General features: G+C 30.6%; 3 protein-coding genes across 4 annotated transcripts; 1 reads left to right on the top strand and 2 right to left on the bottom strand.

Annotated features, from left to right (window-relative positions):
- Positions 1–459: 459 nt before the first annotated feature.
- LOC113865587 (WUSCHEL-related homeobox 8-like) lies at positions 460–2,461 on the bottom strand. Its single transcript, XM_027500258.1, has 3 exons — positions 2,144–2,461; positions 1,163–1,573; positions 460–791 (listed from the first exon to the last, which is right to left on the bottom strand). Exons 1-3 carry the CDS (start codon positions 2,310–2,312, stop codon positions 730–732), a joined length of 642 nt encoding a protein of 213 aa, XP_027356059.1. The 5' UTR covers positions 2,313–2,461; the 3' UTR covers positions 460–729.
- Positions 2,462–9,915: 7,454 nt separating this feature from the next.
- On the top strand, positions 9,916–12,609 carry LOC113864997 (putative 12-oxophytodienoate reductase 11). Its single transcript, XM_027499290.1, has 5 exons — positions 9,916–10,064; positions 10,246–10,386; positions 11,165–11,295; positions 11,497–11,658; positions 11,914–12,609. The coding sequence occupies exons 1-5, from the start codon at positions 9,955–9,957 to the stop codon at positions 12,504–12,506; spliced, it is 1,137 nt and encodes a 378-aa protein (XP_027355091.1). The 5' UTR covers positions 9,916–9,954; the 3' UTR covers positions 12,507–12,609.
- Positions 12,610–14,575: 1,966 nt separating this feature from the next.
- On the bottom strand, positions 14,576–16,550 carry LOC113864435 (HMG1/2-like protein). 2 transcript variants are annotated; one of them, XM_027498125.1, is made up of 8 exons: positions 16,395–16,550; positions 16,244–16,298; positions 15,894–16,010; positions 15,532–15,589; positions 15,395–15,439; positions 15,230–15,310; positions 15,021–15,113; positions 14,576–14,935 (listed from the first exon to the last, which is right to left on the bottom strand). In XM_027498125.1, the coding sequence occupies exons 2-8, from the start codon at positions 16,288–16,290 to the stop codon at positions 14,918–14,920; spliced, it is 459 nt and encodes a 152-aa protein (XP_027353926.1). In that variant the 5' UTR covers positions 16,291–16,298; positions 16,395–16,550; the 3' UTR covers positions 14,576–14,917. The 2 variants fall into 2 exon arrangements, with proteins under 2 accessions (XP_027353926.1, XP_027353927.1); XM_027498126.1 differs by having other exon boundaries at positions 16,244–16,536.
- Positions 16,551–18,080: the final 1,530 nt, after the last annotated feature.

Raw genomic sequence — 18,080 nt, 5'->3', positions numbered from 1 at the left:
CCGTATTAAAAAATTGAAGCGGATTATACTACCATGGAAGCAATTACTGATGCTAACAACAATGCCACAGGAGATTGTAGTGATTAAGGTTATGGCCTGAATAGGTTGTTGAATTCATGGCTATGGCTACAAAAGGGTTGTTAAAGTGACATCGGAAGCAGGTTGCTGCCAGTGTAATAGTTTGTGAGCACACCTTGAGTGCTTGTGCGATAGAAATTGTTAATCTAATCATTGAAGGGCGAGTAGGCCGTGGGCCTGACTTCATTTGAATGTGGGGTGCAAGAGTACCAGATCAAGTCTTCGCTTGCTGAGACACCCAATATGGAAAAAGTATTTCAGCAGATTTACATAGACATTACTGACAAGATGTTAATGTTGCCTACTGATGATAACATACTCTACGGTACTAACATACATGACAATTACGTCAGCTCCAATAAATCAAAGCTAATGCTAATTGGAAAAAGCAATCAAGTTTTTAAAACTTGTAAAATTGTAACAATCACAGCAATGCTCGATCAACAATTAGCTCTACAAAGCACCTAAGAAAAACAACTTACACAACATGCATGTGAATATATAGATGCCACATCATTCGTGGTTTATCAACATAATTGGATGAAACCTCTATATATATAACAGTTTCATCAACAATCATGAGTCTACAGAGCTGCAATCCTGCAGCGCCTTTTGAGAATTGAGTTTTTAATCAGTCATTCCCCAGATTTATCAAAGAAAATAAGAACTGTAACAGCTTGCAACTTCTATTTTGCCCATCAGTTGGTCAAATCCTGCATAAACAAACCAATAGCATTTAGCTTGAATATCTCTAAATTCGGTGTCCTTGCCTAGACAAGTTTTATGGCTTATATATGCGCACATGAAATATAAAAGATGGAATGTCAAATAAAACAAGAGCACAAAACCAACTCAGAGCTGTCGCCCATAAATACATATGAAAAATTATATTCATAATACATAAAACAATTCATATAAAGAGTAGAGAGAAATGTGATATAAGATGGATGATAATGCGATTAAGATAAATAGGGAAAAAAATGCCTTATATACTAAATATTATTGTATAATTTTTTGTGTGCATATGACATCCCAATATATAATAGAAGATGACCATCTAATTATTTCATGGAAAGATTAATACCTAAGTCAGGGCTATGGATGTACATATCTTTGACCCTAGGAGGTGATGAATTCTCATAGGGTTGAACTTGAACGCTTTCTGCGCGTGTTTTTTTCTCTTTTGGAGACTCAACTTCTGTCTCTGCTTCTGGTTCTACATTGTTTGGAGTTGGTGCAAGTTGCTTCCGCTTTGAACGAGCTCTTCTGTTCTGGAACCAGTTATAAACATTTGTCTCTGATATTTGGCCATGTTGACCCAGCTCAAGGGTTATCTCTTTGATCTTCTGTTTGCTTGGAGTGCCATTTCCTTCATCAAAAATTCGCTCAAGTATTTGAAGCTGCAGAGGCGTTGGAGTCCAACGCTGCCTAGCAGTTATCTTGTGTCCAGAGCATGCCATCAACGGATCACAGTACAAATTACCCAGCCTCAGCCCTGAATCGCAAGTGACAAAACATAATAACAAATAAAACACGTGTTTTCTTTCATCAAATTGAACAAGAATTCAACTATTTCGACCTACATATATGTCCAAATTCATCAAGCAATCTGAACGAAATCATGCATTTGAGAAGGCTTGTGCGGATTCTTGGTTAAACCGTCTCAACTGTTGTGTAATTTATTATATTTTCGAAGTTCAATATAGAAAAGTGCACTGTTATTAAGATGTTGAGGAATGCACCGAATTAGTCTTTAAAATTATTAAATACAGATCATTTAGTTGTAATTTTAGGGACCTATTTTTATAATTTTTTAAGACTAAATTGAATAATGTTCATAATTTAAGAGCCTAGTTTGATATATTCCTCTAATTTCTCCAATCACAAACCCTCATGATCTACCAACGTACTCTGCTAGCACTATTATTTTTTCAATTTCAAGACATACAAATCCAAGATAGAACCAGAACGCGCAAGGCACAGAGAAGCATAACACAATCAGATGCGTACAAATAAGCAAAGATCGGAGAAATATTTTATGATGTGGTTAAATTGAAGAGGAAACCTGCGAGGTCCTGTTGAGTAGTTACGGCCTTGTGCATCTCAACAAGCTGTTCACAGATGGTGGCGTAGACAGATATCTGTTGCCTCAGAAGTTCCATTTGGTCATCGGTCATCACTTTCACGTACAACCCTCCGATTCCATTTGAGGTCTCACCATGTTCTGCTTCCATTTCTCGTTTAATTTTTCTTTTGCAGAATGTTAGAACACAGTTTTGTTTTTGGCTTTGGTAGAAACAATTGCATTTGCGTTTGCATTTTGCATTTCCTCAAGTCAAGCCCTAAGGACCGTAGTTTACTGCGCAATTTAGCCTCCTTCCGCAAATCTCGCAATTTAGCCTCCTTCCCCTTTTTATACTTTACACTATTACTTTCATACTTTTATTTTTACACACTATCATCCATAAACCGGGAAAAAGCATGAAAGTAAAAATCAAATTAAGGTTCTTTTTTGTCTATTCAATTTAGATTATGTGATTTTATTTTTTTAGTTAGTTAAATCTTGTTTTTTATTTTAACAATTTGATTCTTGATACTTTCTTTTACATAAAATTATCAATTTTTAAAAAATCTTTATCAATTGAATGAATTAAATTATCTTCTGTTCAAAATTTATAAACAACATTCAATTTCATCCAAGGTAAAAAATAAATCAATTTTTCTTTTCTTTGAAACTTAACTCTATAGTTTATAAAATATTTTAAATTTCACTAATTTTCTTACTTGTAAACTTTAAAAATTATTTTACATCACAATTCTATACTATACGTAAACTCCAAATATTAAAATAAAAAGAACAATTTGAAGGCCTTGAATAAAATGAATCAATACGAAGAGTTAATTTGTGTAATTTTTTTATAATAAAAGGACATAATCACAATCACACTCATCTTGGAAGCCTCATCCCTCACCATATTGCAGAAGTCCAGTCCTACCAACTGATTGAGACGCATGCTTCACACTTTGGGTATTTGTATTGTGTTTTTAAATTTCTATCCAATGGCTTTTGGCTTTAGTTAAGACCCGATCCATCACCAGCAATGAGAATAGCTTATCGAACTTGTGTCATTCCTTCAAATGTAGCATTAAAAATGCTGTAAACTTGATTTCAATATAATGAATTTTAAATATGGATTCAAACATAATTTCCTATTAATATTTCAATTCTAGATGTCTTTTCATAATACAAAGATGTATATAAACCACGACAATTTTTAAAAAATTGTAGTAAATTAATCTTGTTAAACTTAAAAATACTTTAATAGAAAAACAATTATTCACTCTCGATCACTTTTCTTATTTAGATAGGTCTCATTTAATTTAGAAAAATATCTACTAAGTTTATGAAACTACTGATTTAAAATTTAATTAAAACGTATATTTCTTTAATACAATGAAGGTATTTCAATTCAATAAAAATCTATCCGTTTTAGATACTTAAGTCCAACCTAATTTAATGGGTCTTACTAACTAGTGAGTTTAGAATATTGATTAAAAAATTTAAAAATTATCATAAACTTTATTACATATTATGAAAAGGGAAAAATTTTATTTTTTAACCAGTGCCTAATATTTGTTTTAATTATTATCGATTTATTTAATTGTATAATATTAGACATAACAAAAAATTATGTATAAAATTTTGTTATTAAAAATTATAACATTTAAGAATATCAATTATTAAATATTATAATTTTTAATAAGAAATTTTTATAAGTAAATTCTTATTACGTGACATAGTGTAGATATTAACCGGTTAACTTAACTTTCTTCTACCTGTTAATCAAACAATACAGAAAATCTACCATTATGATCTCTGTAGCGTGAGAAAGAGGGGGGCAGCGTTTTGGACTTTGAAACACACCGTAATCAACGCCTCCCCCGCGTACGCATACAACGTTGTCCGACAAAGTTTCCACCCCGTTGTCTCATATTCATTTCCAAATAATAATTGGGGAAGTGGTGTTGACCGCTCAGATTGGCTTGAATTTGACCGAAAATATAATTTTAACTTTTTTTTTTTATATAACTAATTAAATTTTGTTAAATCAATTTCGTCATTTTTTTAAAATTAATTTGACACTAATTAATTCAGTTAGGTTTGAGTTAGATCAGATCAAACTTACTTTTTATATAAAAAATATTAAAAGTTTGAAAAATCACGTGTTTAATGTATTTATTTTGTTCGATATTTAACACATACGTGATATTGCATATTATTCTTTTTATTTTTACTTATATTTTCATCTAATTTATATATCAATATCCCAAAAATATATTCTAAATATAAAGGAAACAGAGTGTCTATTTTGGTAATACATAAAACTAGACGTGTGAAAAAAAGAGCTGTGTATCCGAACAACTCAAACTTATATTTCACACTTAAATAAACTAGAGTAGCTCAAATCTAGTAAAGGGAATATCTGGATGAATATGATTTGAAAAAACTATATTAACAATGTTTTTTCATTAACAATTTTGTGAACTCTGCATAAAATATTTTTCATTTACATTTCAGTAACAGTTGATCCTGCACCTACCTCCATTCTAACTTCCAAGTCTGAAACGTGCGTATGAAGCATGTCGATCGGCAAATCAGAAATAACCAAAGATTTTTTCACGTCAGTGTTACCTCTCCTGCACCAACTTTGAGTCCATTCAAGGGCTTTTGAAGGCTAACTTCATTTTTTCCGGCCGGTTTGGATTTTGATTCCGACAGTGATGATAAAAATATAAAAAAAGAAAGTGATAAAAACGGATCTGATAGCTGATATAAAATTATTAAACATGTAAATCAATTAATATAGAGTTGTTTCATTGAGTTATAATAAAATTAATTTTATATTCTATAATAATGTTATACGATTCGAAAAGATGTGTGTAATTTAGAGTGAGATACAAATTTGTATTGTTATGACTTTATTGAACTTTTCATAAAGCCTCAAGAAACACGAAGAAGATTTAACAAAGAGAAGAAAGAAGAAAGAAAAGATGGATTCATCTCAAAACGAATAGGATTCAAGACTCGAAAACATCATTAAGAGGTATATTTGCTTAAACTTTCATAGAGCTATGAACTAACACGGAATTGTGTAAATGACATTTGGAAACTCTAGCAAGGTACGCGTCTGTGTTCAAGTGCATAATGATTAACCGCGGCCTAAAAAAGTGCAAAAATGCCACTAACTATTGGAAACAGAGTGGATTGTTGTCTTTAAGAACCACTGCTACAGATAAGATAATGTTATCATTGCTATAATTGGATGTGAGCATCTCTTACCAACCAGGATAATTGCACCATTAGTCTTCGCGTGGGCGTGGAGTCCCTTCTTGTTTACCCTGGCCCATCTCAACAAAAATGCAGTTCAATGTATATTTTGAGAGGGCAGTGCAATGTATAATAGAATCCATTTTACATAAACAATGTGATATTTGACTTCTATCGAATATAATACATTATAAATCCAAGATGAGGGTCGCATAAATTAAAATATTATTTTAAATATATTTTATCATAATTGTATTCACTAAACTAAAACAATATTGTTTATAAAAATATTATACAAAATTGAGCCTCTCTTGATAAAAATTTAAATGCATTTTTATCGTTTATAAAAATAAGTATAAACTACTTTGAATATAAAATAAATTTAATTAAGTAATAATAAAAACTCAAATGAATCGATAGATTGATCGAAGCTGTTCGCATTCCTAGTGTGGTTGATAATCAAGAGAATCTTCCTCTTTCCTCGTACCCAACCTTCCCCTATATTCAATGATCCCTTTTCAAAGTAAATTATTACATTTTATTTATCCTAACAATCAAAAGAAATTTAATGTTTATTAAAAAAAACTATAAAATCAAAACAAAACCAAAATATGACTGTACGGTCGCAGTCAATTCAAAACTTTTTGTCTAAAATTAGGTCGTACTACTTATCCTTTTCGACCTCAAAAATAGGGTTTGCGGGTATCATTTATTCGTAAAAAAGTGGATGTGCCCCTCTGAAAAGACAAATCAAACCAATAAAAGATCAACACCAGCGGAGATATAATTAACACTTGACGTGGAACACAGCTATTAAGCTAGTCCTGAAACGAGGGGCATTGCTGGTATTTTCTTTTTAATAATATTGATATCTGAGTCATTAAGTATAAAATCAAGTTTTCTTAACCACATTTTTTAAAATTATTTTTAAATATTTAAATCATTAATATGTTGATGCTTTCATACTAACTCTTGGAGGAGGTAATTTAAGATCACTTTATTAAACTGTTGAAATTTATTTTAGCCACAACCATTACTTTCCAACGCCACTTAACGTGGTATATAAAGTTGCTTCACGTTCAACAATGATCGGTGATAGTTGACCAAAGGAAAAAGTAACAATCGTCGATATTGCTATCAGAATCCTTCACGTTAAAAGAACATTAATCCAAACGAGTTCTTGCGAGTTGTTTGGATCATCACTTCACCAATTCCCCTATTCAATTGGCAAGTCTTGTTAAAATTTCAAAACACAAGGTGCTAAATTACTCCTAAACAAGAAACTAGATTTTATAAAATTTTCATATGTTGGAATCCTTAAAGTGATGATTGCACTTATCATAAACCTTTCTTCTTCCACCCAATTCCTATGACCTATCACCAACGACCAATGTGAGAAAAAGATATGTTAAAATAGAGAAGGTTCATATTTAGAACGCGATTTGGGGGTGGAGAATCTGAATCTGTGATTGAAGTCTCCACTATATATGTTCTTTCTTTATTTGGGACTCAAATCGTGTATGTGCTTTAGGTATTTCTTGCACATTAATGATGATGGGTTTAGTTGCGACTCAGGGGGTACGTAGAGTGAGGGTGCCATAGTGATACGGTGAATCTCCCCATATTTCACGTGAGAACAACATCAATAAACCCCACTTTCACAAATGCCCACTTTTCTATTTAGGATTGAGTTTCAGGGCAGTGCGTATCAATTGGCCAAATGGTAGGGATTAACTAAAAACCATTATTGCATTGTGTACTAAAATCACTTTCAATTATGCGTGATGAAACAAATATCAGCATAATCATCATAATTAAAAAACAATCACGATAATCATAAAACTCTCTTAATTGAAAGAGTGTGTGCTTCCAACAATTAAAAATCAGATTTCATCTATTTATAAAGTCAGCCCTTCGGATTTGATTCTTTTCAAATTTGATGCAATTTCTTTTGTTTTAAATAAATAGATTCCTTTGTTTTCATTGACATTTAATTTATTTCTTAAAGGTAAAAATATAAGATCAAAAGAAATGGAAATTAGTTCCAAGCATAAAATTTAATTTTAAACTCAGGGCAAAACCTACTTGTAATGAGTTATAATTCTAAATTGTTTGAAATTAAATGAAAATAAGTTAATACCAAATACTATCAAATAAATGAAATGGTAAAAGTAAGGATTTTTATATTTTAGGTACACCAAAGGAAGTGAAAATGGGTCATGGATCAATGTATTGGACGGGTACACAATATAACACTGGAGAGGAGGGTACAGAACACTGTTGGCGGTAACTGATGAGAACGTCAATGATCTTGGATTATTCAATTTTTCCCTCGTGTACATTTTTTTAAGAGTTTTTTTTATTGTATTTATAAAATTAAGAAGATATTTTATATATTTTTAAAATTAATAATTACATTTTTTAATTAAAAATATTTATATTTTTTAATAATATGTAATGTCATCTTAATTTATAATGTACTGTAAAAATTATTATAATTTTATTATTACTTTATAATATGCTATGTAAAATAAAAAAGGGGATGGTGGTACAAAATATGATGATGATTATTTTTCTTATTTCTTTAAGGTACTTTTTATTTGTTTAATTTTTTCTCTAATTTTGACGTATTATAATTATTTTGAGATTTTTAATTTTTTTTTAACTTATGAGACGACACAAAATGTAAAGAGGAATATTTAAAAAACAAAAAACAAAATCTTGCTATATTATAAAGATAATGTTTTATCTATTTTTCTTGTATTTTAGAAATTTTATTTTTCATTCTTTCTTCTGTTCTTTATTCTATAGATACAAATATTGTTATATTTTTAATTATTTTAGTTTAATTTGTTTACCATTTTTTTTTGTCTTTGCCAAGTTAAGCTTTTATTTTTTGGATCTTTCCCTTTTTATTCTGATGTTTGGTATTTATTTTACGATTAATTGACATTAATTATTAAATATTTACATTGAAAGAAATAAAAGAAATGAACAGCTGATTGGAAATGATTTATTATCAATTAAAGAAGTTTTCAATAATATTTAAAAAATCTTAAATGACAATCTAACAGTAAAATAGATAAAATATGTAAAATAAGAATTAATTTTTTTTGTCTAAAATACTATTATTTTAAATTTTTTGATTAAATTAAAATAAAGAACAAAACAAAAGGATCATTTTATCTTTTAAAAAAAATAGCTTATAAAAATGGGTTAAATAAAAAATTAAAACGTGAAAGTGAAACTCAAATAAAACTCAGTAGACAAAAAATATGAGTTGATCTTAATAAACAATTTTATTTGCTATCAATTTTATTCACTTTTTCCGAGTGCAATACAATAATAAATTTTTTAATATTTATCTTTTAAGAAAAAAATTAATTTTTAATTTAATATAAATTTTTTATTACATAACTGCATTTAATAATATATTTATTGAGTGCAATATATAATTAATAAAATAATATTATAAAACCATTACCTTTTTAAATATAATACATTTAATAAATATATTCAATACAATAATTGCTTATCAAATATATGACTTATAATAATAAAATATAAAATATTAATTACAAAATTAAATACTTAAAATACATAATATTTTATATTTAAAATAAAACTCACTGCATAGAAACATTTAACGTTTTTTTTTTTGGTGTAATATATAATCATTTTAAATAATATTATTAAAACTATATCATTCATTATAATAAATGTTTATTAAATGTCTGGCTTTTCATAATACTTAATATTTTTAATCAATTTATAAAATACTTAATATATGTATATAATTATAAATTCATTAAATGTAATATATAATTAATTTAAATAATATTATTTAAAACAATATTATTAAAATTATTAAATTTAATAAGTGCTTAATAAATAATTCCATATAATAATAATAATTAAAAAATTAAATACTTAAAACTATGCCTTTTATTGACCAAAAATGAATTTATAAAACATATTTTAAGTTAAAAATTAAAATTAAATGCAAATTATATAACTTTAATTTTTAGCTTATATTTTCAATGGTTTCTTAAAATGAATTAAATAATATTCCTTTGCTTTGCTTTGTTATTTATAATTATATTATATGGCATTATTGTTATTATTTATAGAAATTAGAACGGCTTCTACTGTTTAAATAAATATATGCATATTAATTAACTTCAACAATTTATTCTTCAAAAGTTATCAACTAATTTTTGCCAATTTTTTTTGTGGAAAATTTTGAAAACATATCTACCAAATCTGCTTTTTTATAATTTGCAGAAAGGATTAACTGTAAAAATAACCGATGATTTGAATCTTAAATAATCAATTAAAGAAAATAATTAATTATATCGTCCATTAATGACCTCTGGAATTACTTTGAAACCGCAATAGAAAAATAAAAAATTGATTAAGTGTGACTTGACATCTTTCAACTTGTGTTATTTTTGGTTCGAAAACGACATAAGTTTCTATAAGAATCAAGACTGGTCTGCGTACTCATTGCTTATTGTAGGATTGTGAACTGAGTGGTGAAGAAGAAGATGACGAACACGATGATAGAAGAAGATCAGAACCAAAAAGTGATCGAGGGAAGAGAAGCGATACCCCTCCTCACCCCATTCAACATGGGAAAATTTAATCTTTCCCACAGGTTTCATATACTCTTACCAGTTACAACATATTTCATTTTTCTATGATATTTCGCAGGCCATTATTCATTGCAGATAATTAATGGATAATGCAACAACCTCAGTTTCCTCGTGGTTCTTTACTTTTGATTCGTATAATATATATTTGCAACGATGTTTTTATTATTGTTCCATTGGATATAGGATAGTTCTGGCACCATTAACAAGAACAAGGTCATACAACTTTGTGGCTCAGCCTCATGCTGCTATCTATTATTCTCAAAGAACAACAAAGGGTGGATTCTTGATTGGGGAAGCCTCAGGGGTGTCAAACACTGCACAAGGGTAAGCTTCCATTCTTATTATATCTTCTATGTGTCCTTCTCAAGGCCATAAGTTTTATATTAGAATCTTTCAATTTTTTAAAAAGTTTAATTAAGTTTTTACTTTATAAAAAGGTCATTTTATTTTGTTTGTGTTATTGTTTTGACCAAGTAAATATGATTTTTACAAAATTAAATACTAATGATTTTTTTTATAATTTCATTGACTAAAGCGTATAACCAAATCTTGAAAACTAATTTGAAATCACATTGACTAAATTATATGATCAATACAATCTTTAAATTTAATTTAAGGTTTACTTTTTTTTTTCTCTCTTTCTACAAAACATTTGTTCTATTTCACAGTTTCACTACACTCGTGTCTAAATCACGATTTTAAGATTCAAACTCTAACATTGTTGGCAAAGTTTGTCTAGAATTACCAATTGCAGCTAAAAATTCGAAGGACCATAGTCTACCTTTGTAATTATCAACATCTATATAGTTAGCTTTCACCTTAATTTAATGAGAATCATTGTGGGTGTTAAATTTTTTATTTCTGGGTCCTACAGCGAATATAACATCTTATATCTCTTTTCTATCTTAAGCAATAAGTTGATAATATCTTCTTCTTTTTTTGAAAAATTACTATTAATAAAAAGAATTAATTATATTTTGTTGCAAATATTTCTGTATTAATTATCTGATTTTTGCATCTAATAGTTTTAGTTAATTAATTTTCATATAGCTCATTTTTATTCTTTCCCTGTTTTCTTTTTAACTTGCTTTGGTGATTTTAGGTACCCAAATACCCCTGGCATTTGGACAAGGGAACAAGTGGAAGCATGGAAACCAATTGTGAAAGCTGTTCATGAGAAAGGGGGCATCTTCTTTTGCCAACTTTGGCACGCTGGAAGAGTCTCCAACTACGGTATACGTGTGTTCACAGCAACATAAAATAAACATCTAGCTTTTATCTTTCCTTCATTAAAAACTATGAGAGTGATATAATCTATATAAAGCGCTCTAAATCATTTAGTAATGTTAGTTTTTACTTTCTAGATAAACAATAGAAATTTTATTTTATTTTCTTCAAATAACAACAAAAGAAAAAATTAAATTGGTTCAACAGTTTACCAGCCAGATGGGCAGGCCCCAATCTCAAGCACAGACAAGGCAATTCATAAGGAAGGAAGCAGCACTAAATACCCTGCTCCTCGCCGTCTCACAACTGATGAAATCCCTAACGTTGTCAATGACTTCAGAATCGCAGCCAAAAATGCCATAGAAGCGGGTATATGTAGTAAACCTTTGCTTACCATTTTATGTAGTTTTTCATTCAGAATTATCTTACACCCCAGATGCTACATACGTACACATGACATGTTACAATCCACAGTCAATAATTTTTATTAACATCAATCCTTAAGAATCATTTTTTTATTTATATTGTGATAATTTTTTATATATACATAAACTTATTAGACATGGCTTTTATTCACGTTTAACCAATTCCATCTTACTTTGTTACATGAATAATTTGTTTAAGGTTTTGATGGAGTGGAGATTCATGGAGCCAATGGTTACTTGCTTGATCAGTTTCTAAAGGACAAAGTGAACGACAGAGATGATGAGTATGGTGGTAGCTTAGAGAATCGTTGTCGCTTCCCACTAACGGTGGTGCAAGCTGTGGCTGATGAGGTTGGAGCTGACAAAGTTGGTGTTAGGATCTCTCCTTTTGCTGATTATTGTGATTGTGGAGACTCTAACCCTCAAGCATTGGGCATTTACATGGCACGGGCTTTGAGCCAATTCGGCATTCTCTATTGTCATGTTATTGAGCCCAGGATGCTCACAATGTTTGATAAGCATGACACTGATTTGTCCCTTTTACCAATTCGAAAGGCCTTCAATGGGACCTTTATTGTTGCTGGTGGATACAATAGGAGTGAGGGAAACAAAGCGATAGCAAACGGTGGTGCAGACTTGGTGGCTTATGGACGCCTTTTTTTGGCAAATCCAGATTTGCCAAGAAGATTCGAACTGGATTCTGAGTTAAACAAGGCCGATAGAAGCACTTTCTACACCAATGATCCTGTGGTTGGATATACGGATTATCCTTTTCTTGAAAATGGTTGCTAAGTTAACTAGCCAGTGACTTTCGTTCTATTATATCATTTATATAAATAATATGTTTTGAAAGTTATTGAAATAAAATATATATTAATTCAATTTAAACGGTTGTGTTAGCTTTAGCGAGCAAATCAATTTATCGAATTTAGATTAAAAAAAAAATTCATGATTATCTAAGGCGATATATTATGATCAACAAGACAATTAAAATTTTGTTTAACAAATATTTATATTAATTGAAAAAATATAACATATTTCAAGAATAATCGCCATCTTGAATTAAAAATATAAAACATTTGTAGTACACGGAAATGTCCTGAAATATCATAAGCGTCTTATGCATCCGTGTCCTAAATGCTAGTGTAATTATACGAAAACTTCTATTTTATACAAGTCATGAATCTTTTAACAGAAGACCGAGCCCTTAATTTTCTTTTTCATTGTGTAATTATACGAAAACTTTTAACAATAGTAAAGATACAACACAAATTTACCCCACTAAAATATAAGAACCAAGATTATATTGCAAGCAAGTCACAGTTCAGTTTGCAATGCAGCTTTTTCTTCGTTTGCCCCCCTCCTATTTTGGCATTACATCGCTAGGGCAAAGCAAGAACGAACCTTGTTTCATGAAAAATATGTCCCGCTTGGTTGCACTGTCTATGGTGATTATAATCAATTTAAGTCTACAATAATACATTACCTTTTTATTATTTAAACAACTTTCTTTTACAATTGTCCAATTAACAAAGTCAAAATGAACTTGTAAAAAGAATTGGGTTAAGTTTACATCATTCTTTTAATAAATACTTATGAAAATAAAATAAATTATTACCACAAGTCAAAACTAACTATTGTTTATCTACTTTTCCAGTTTTATTCATTTTTTTTAATTTTTTTAAACCATAATGGACCAAAGTGCATTTTAACTATTAAAAATTAAAAAATGAATAATAATTAAAACATCCAAAACAATTAAAATAATGCACCGTCACCCAACTATACAACAGCCGAACCCCTTTTCAAAATACTAGTTCTAAGTAACAACAACATTAGAAACACGGGCTGTGGAGTGTGCATTATTTCGTCTCTAAAAAAACATGATACTATAATCAAACCCAGCCCATTACCAAATTAAAAAATCACATTGCACAGAAACAGATCAAATACAATTTCTCGTTCTGTAAAAACCAGGAGTAACTTGGGTTGTAGTGATGGAGAATTCTAAAATATATAAATAGAATAAAAAAATGCTTAAATGAAAAATATATAAAACAAATTTTTAGAAACAATTGTCTAAAATCCTTTCTATTCAACATAAAATTTCATTTAAATTTTTCATTATTTAAAATAAAAATTTCCTTTCTAATAGATGAATGTTGTAATTTGAAATAAATTATCCAAACACAACCTAAGAATAAAACCAACGGACACACTAAAAACGACTTTGTACCAGTTTACGTTTTCAAAACCTAGCCAACGTTTACAACAAAATCCAACGCTACCGATTAACCAGCTAAGGCGAATAATAAGACCAAAGGCGTATGACAAATTTAAAATCAAAAGATTAAAAATGGACGCTACCGATTAACCGGCTAAGGAGATGCGAAAAATCGACTTAAAGTATGTTTGTTACACTTAAAAAGTGTTTCCTATTTTTAAAAATATATAACATAAATTTGTAAAAAACTATTTTTAAAAAGTGAAACAAAGATGTTCCTAGTTCCACAACAAAGTAGGGTTGCAACTCAACAATAATGAAAGAAATCAAAAAACACACATTTTCAAAGTCAGACAAGCATTTCACATTAAAAATAATATATTTTAAAAAATTATAGTTTGAGAAATTCAGCTATCAGATCAGAAATGCATTGGCTCCAGTTGCAATTTTAACTGAGAATCCATTTTCATTTAAAACCTAGGACACTAGACAGCAACACGTCCACTACAACCAAAGCAAAAGGTTCCAATAACAGTTGTTAAAAAACACAATCACGACTGCAGTCATGCAGCACAAGCCCAATAGCACAAGTCAATGAGTAATATTGTGACCAATGTCAAGACTACGGAAAAAAACATTGAAACACACATACAGCGCATGATACAGCAGAAAGGAATGATAAGCCAATTATATTGATACAAGCGTAACCAGATTTCATCAAGAAAAACTAAATCAAACTAAAGCTCTACAAAAGATAAACACCCCTTAACTAAACAGTTGGATTTAAAAGTACAAATAAAGATCAACTCCCTTCTTTAAACTATTCACGTTTTGGATAGACAAAACAAATTTACGGGAGGGAGTAGGGAAATATTTTCTGGAAGCAAGAAATATGTTTATCAGGAAACGATGAGACCATCTACAAAAGATGATCTGGTCATCAGAACAACCTACATAAATTCTATGCGCAGTGCACTTCCTAATCGTCGTCCTCCTCCTGCACAGAAAAAAGACAGATATAACCGCTCAGTAAAAATTTTCAATAGCAACATGGATATGATTGACAAAGTATTTGAGCAAACCTCGCCACTGCCTTCCTCATCATCCTCGTCATCATTCACCTCAGACACTGACTTCTCAGATTCTTCTTCATCCCCACCAGTAGGTCCTTCAGCCTGGCAACAACATAAAAAAAATCCATGAGAACAAATAAACAAAATCCACATGGTAGTAAATACATATTTTACCCAATGCTTATCAAAAGCAAAAGCATCAACAGAACTGCACCTACCTGTTTTTTGTTATAGGCTCTCATGCTCTTCTCATACTCCGCCTTTCGTTTCTCAGATTTTGCCACATAGGGTGCTTTCTCCTACATAATTCAAGCATATTTAATCAGCAAAAGCAGTATTGTTAGAAAGGCAACTTCAAGCCAACAAACCGCAAAATTACATACAGCATCAGACATCGATTTCCATTTTGCTCCTGCAGCTTTGCCCACCTGAAAGGTTCATGCTAAGTATTGTAAACGAGAGGTTCGTTTCTAATTTGATTTCATGTAATTAAAGCAGAAGAATCACAATAGAGACTTACAGCAGACACTGCTTTGTTGTCAGGATGTTCCTTGTTGAACTGTTTCCTAAACTCCTCCCTTTATCAACCACACAAATTTCAGAAAAACCAGCATAAAACAACCATACACGGCATGTCATGTAGAAGAAGTTCCTAGCTTCAACAAAGATAAAATAGATCTACAATACTAGTGATATGCATCGTTTTCATTTTCACATAACGTTTGCCATAGTTAAACAATCAGAACTGAATAAACAACAACAAAGAAAAACGTATGATTTACCGTTGCGTCGGGATTAATTTTTGACGGAACAATATTCGGTGGAAAGAGAAGAGAGCGCATCGCAAATGAAATGGATCGTAGAGTTAAAAAATATAATTACATGAAAACGAAGAAGGCACTGGGAGGTCTCTTTGGCTTGTTAGGGTCTTTCGCTGCCTTCCCCTTGCTTGATTTCCTGCTACCCTTGGTGGCGGCGGCGCCCTTCTTCACAGCAAGCCTATAAAATCAAATCAAAATCAATAGCATCAAAAACTACAAAATTGTAGAACACACGAATCTCATATCGCCATCGTGCAAACTACAGATCTTAAGGCAGGTTTTGTCAACAGCCAGATCTCAGATCTGGAAAGGCCTGAACCCAGGCTTTATCGTTCAATTCATCGTACGAACGAACCGAATCGACGAAGAATTAAACGAGTTGAGCTTAGATCAAAAACGAATAAAACTTACTTGGCATCGGCCTTCTTAGATTCAGTTTTGGACTTGCCTCCTTTCATGACGGAATCTGCAGAAACGCGATCGGGTCAGTTTTTCGGCGGAAATTGATAGAAAAGGAAGAAAATCGCAGAAAAAACGAGGAAAATTGCAGGGAAAGACGCACCGAAAGGGAGGGGATGGGGTCGGGAGTTAGGGTTTGGGAGAGAGGAAGAGAGAGAAAGAGAATGGGGAAATATCTATGACATAAGGCTTGGCACAAATGCGGGGAGATATTAAGCCCCTAAGGGGAAATTGAAATTCAATTGCGAACGAAATGAAATCAAGGGGAGATCAGGGGTTTAGGCGGGAATTTAAATTTAATGCCATGTCATTGATCCGTGCGCTCTCTTTGTGTTGGCTGCGTTATTCCTAAGCTTATGCCACCGTTTCCATTTTGTGTTTTCTGTGTGCTTTCTTTTGCGTCGTTTATCGATCGCCGATGTTCTTGCTGGCTTCATTTCGTTTGTGACTGTGACTTGGGTCCAGTCCAGCTCCCCCAAGCCCATTTTCTAGTGTATTGGACTATTATTCATAACGCGTCTTCTCTCTGCCAGAGCCCACACCTAATCTTCGTCCTTCACCAAAGCCTTTTTTCACTCCACAACGAGATTGTGAAATAAAAGGTAGAAATAATTCCATGAAGCAAAAAAAAATAATAATGATAAATTAAAATGCAAGGAACTTAAATTTAAATATTGGTCAAACTTTTAGAAAAAGCCATGTAATTGTGATTTATAAACCACATGGACAAGGGATTCATGTTTTCTTTTTACACCAAAGCAAAAGTATTGAAATTAAGGGGGCAAAACTTTAGGAGTCCAACTGAGTTAACGCAAGAAAATTCCACAACTCATCTTAATGGAAAATTATCTACACATACACACACGCACCTATACAATCTTTTATTTTAATTTTTATGTAATTTTTTTTTAAAATATATATATACACACACTCATTTATATTATAAAGTTATCTTCATTGTTCTTTTAGAAATTAAATAGTAAATAGTTTATAAATATAATTTTGATATATTATCTGTATAGTCTTTTCTTTACATTATCCACTGATTAGGATATATAATAGATATGACTTTTTAAATGATTATTATAAAAAAGCAACCATCGTCGTTTACATATCAATGACTAGATAATAATATAAAAAATGTTATTCTATCTATAATTTTTAATTAAATGTCTTTTTATAGATAAAATCAACAAGCAATTTTTTTATAATAATTTTATTATTAACTGTTATAAATAAATTTTATTTTATTAATGTGCCCACGGCACAAAAATTAAATATAGTTACATGCATATTTAGCTAATTCGTGTATTTTGACATTCAGGCAAACATAAATTTGATAGGAACTTTAGAAGATATCACTTGGTATTTGACAATCTCCAGCAACTTGATGGAACTCAAAAAGCATTTCTAATGGCTTGTTGAAAATTGTAGTTAATTTCAAGCAATCAGGTTTAACTACTAGGAGGGGATGGAATTCTATTTAGCATATTTAAACCTGTCCAAAAACATAATCCTCCTATTTTGTCATAACATTTGCATGGTGTTTGATAGTCTAAGTACTATCACCAAAGATGATTCCCTCCACAATGTTGCTCCCTGCACCAATTCCCACACTCCATCGATTGCCTTATGAGCATGTCAGCTTTTCTATATTAAGTTTATACTCACCATATTTAGGGTGAGTCCCACAATAGGCCTTGCGTTCCTCTTTTATGAGAGACAAAGTATAAGCTACACAAACCTCTCCGTTAGAATATAAATTTCAACAAAGTATCACTTGTTTTGT

Source organism: Abrus precatorius, unplaced genomic scaffold (assembly GCF_003935025.1).
Source record: "Abrus precatorius isolate BTA unplaced genomic scaffold, Abrus_2018 Scaffold4, whole genome shotgun sequence".
Classification (NCBI taxonomy): Eukaryota; Viridiplantae; Streptophyta; class Magnoliopsida; order Fabales; family Fabaceae; genus Abrus; species Abrus precatorius.
This window is presented reverse-complemented; position numbering and strand designations above follow the sequence as displayed.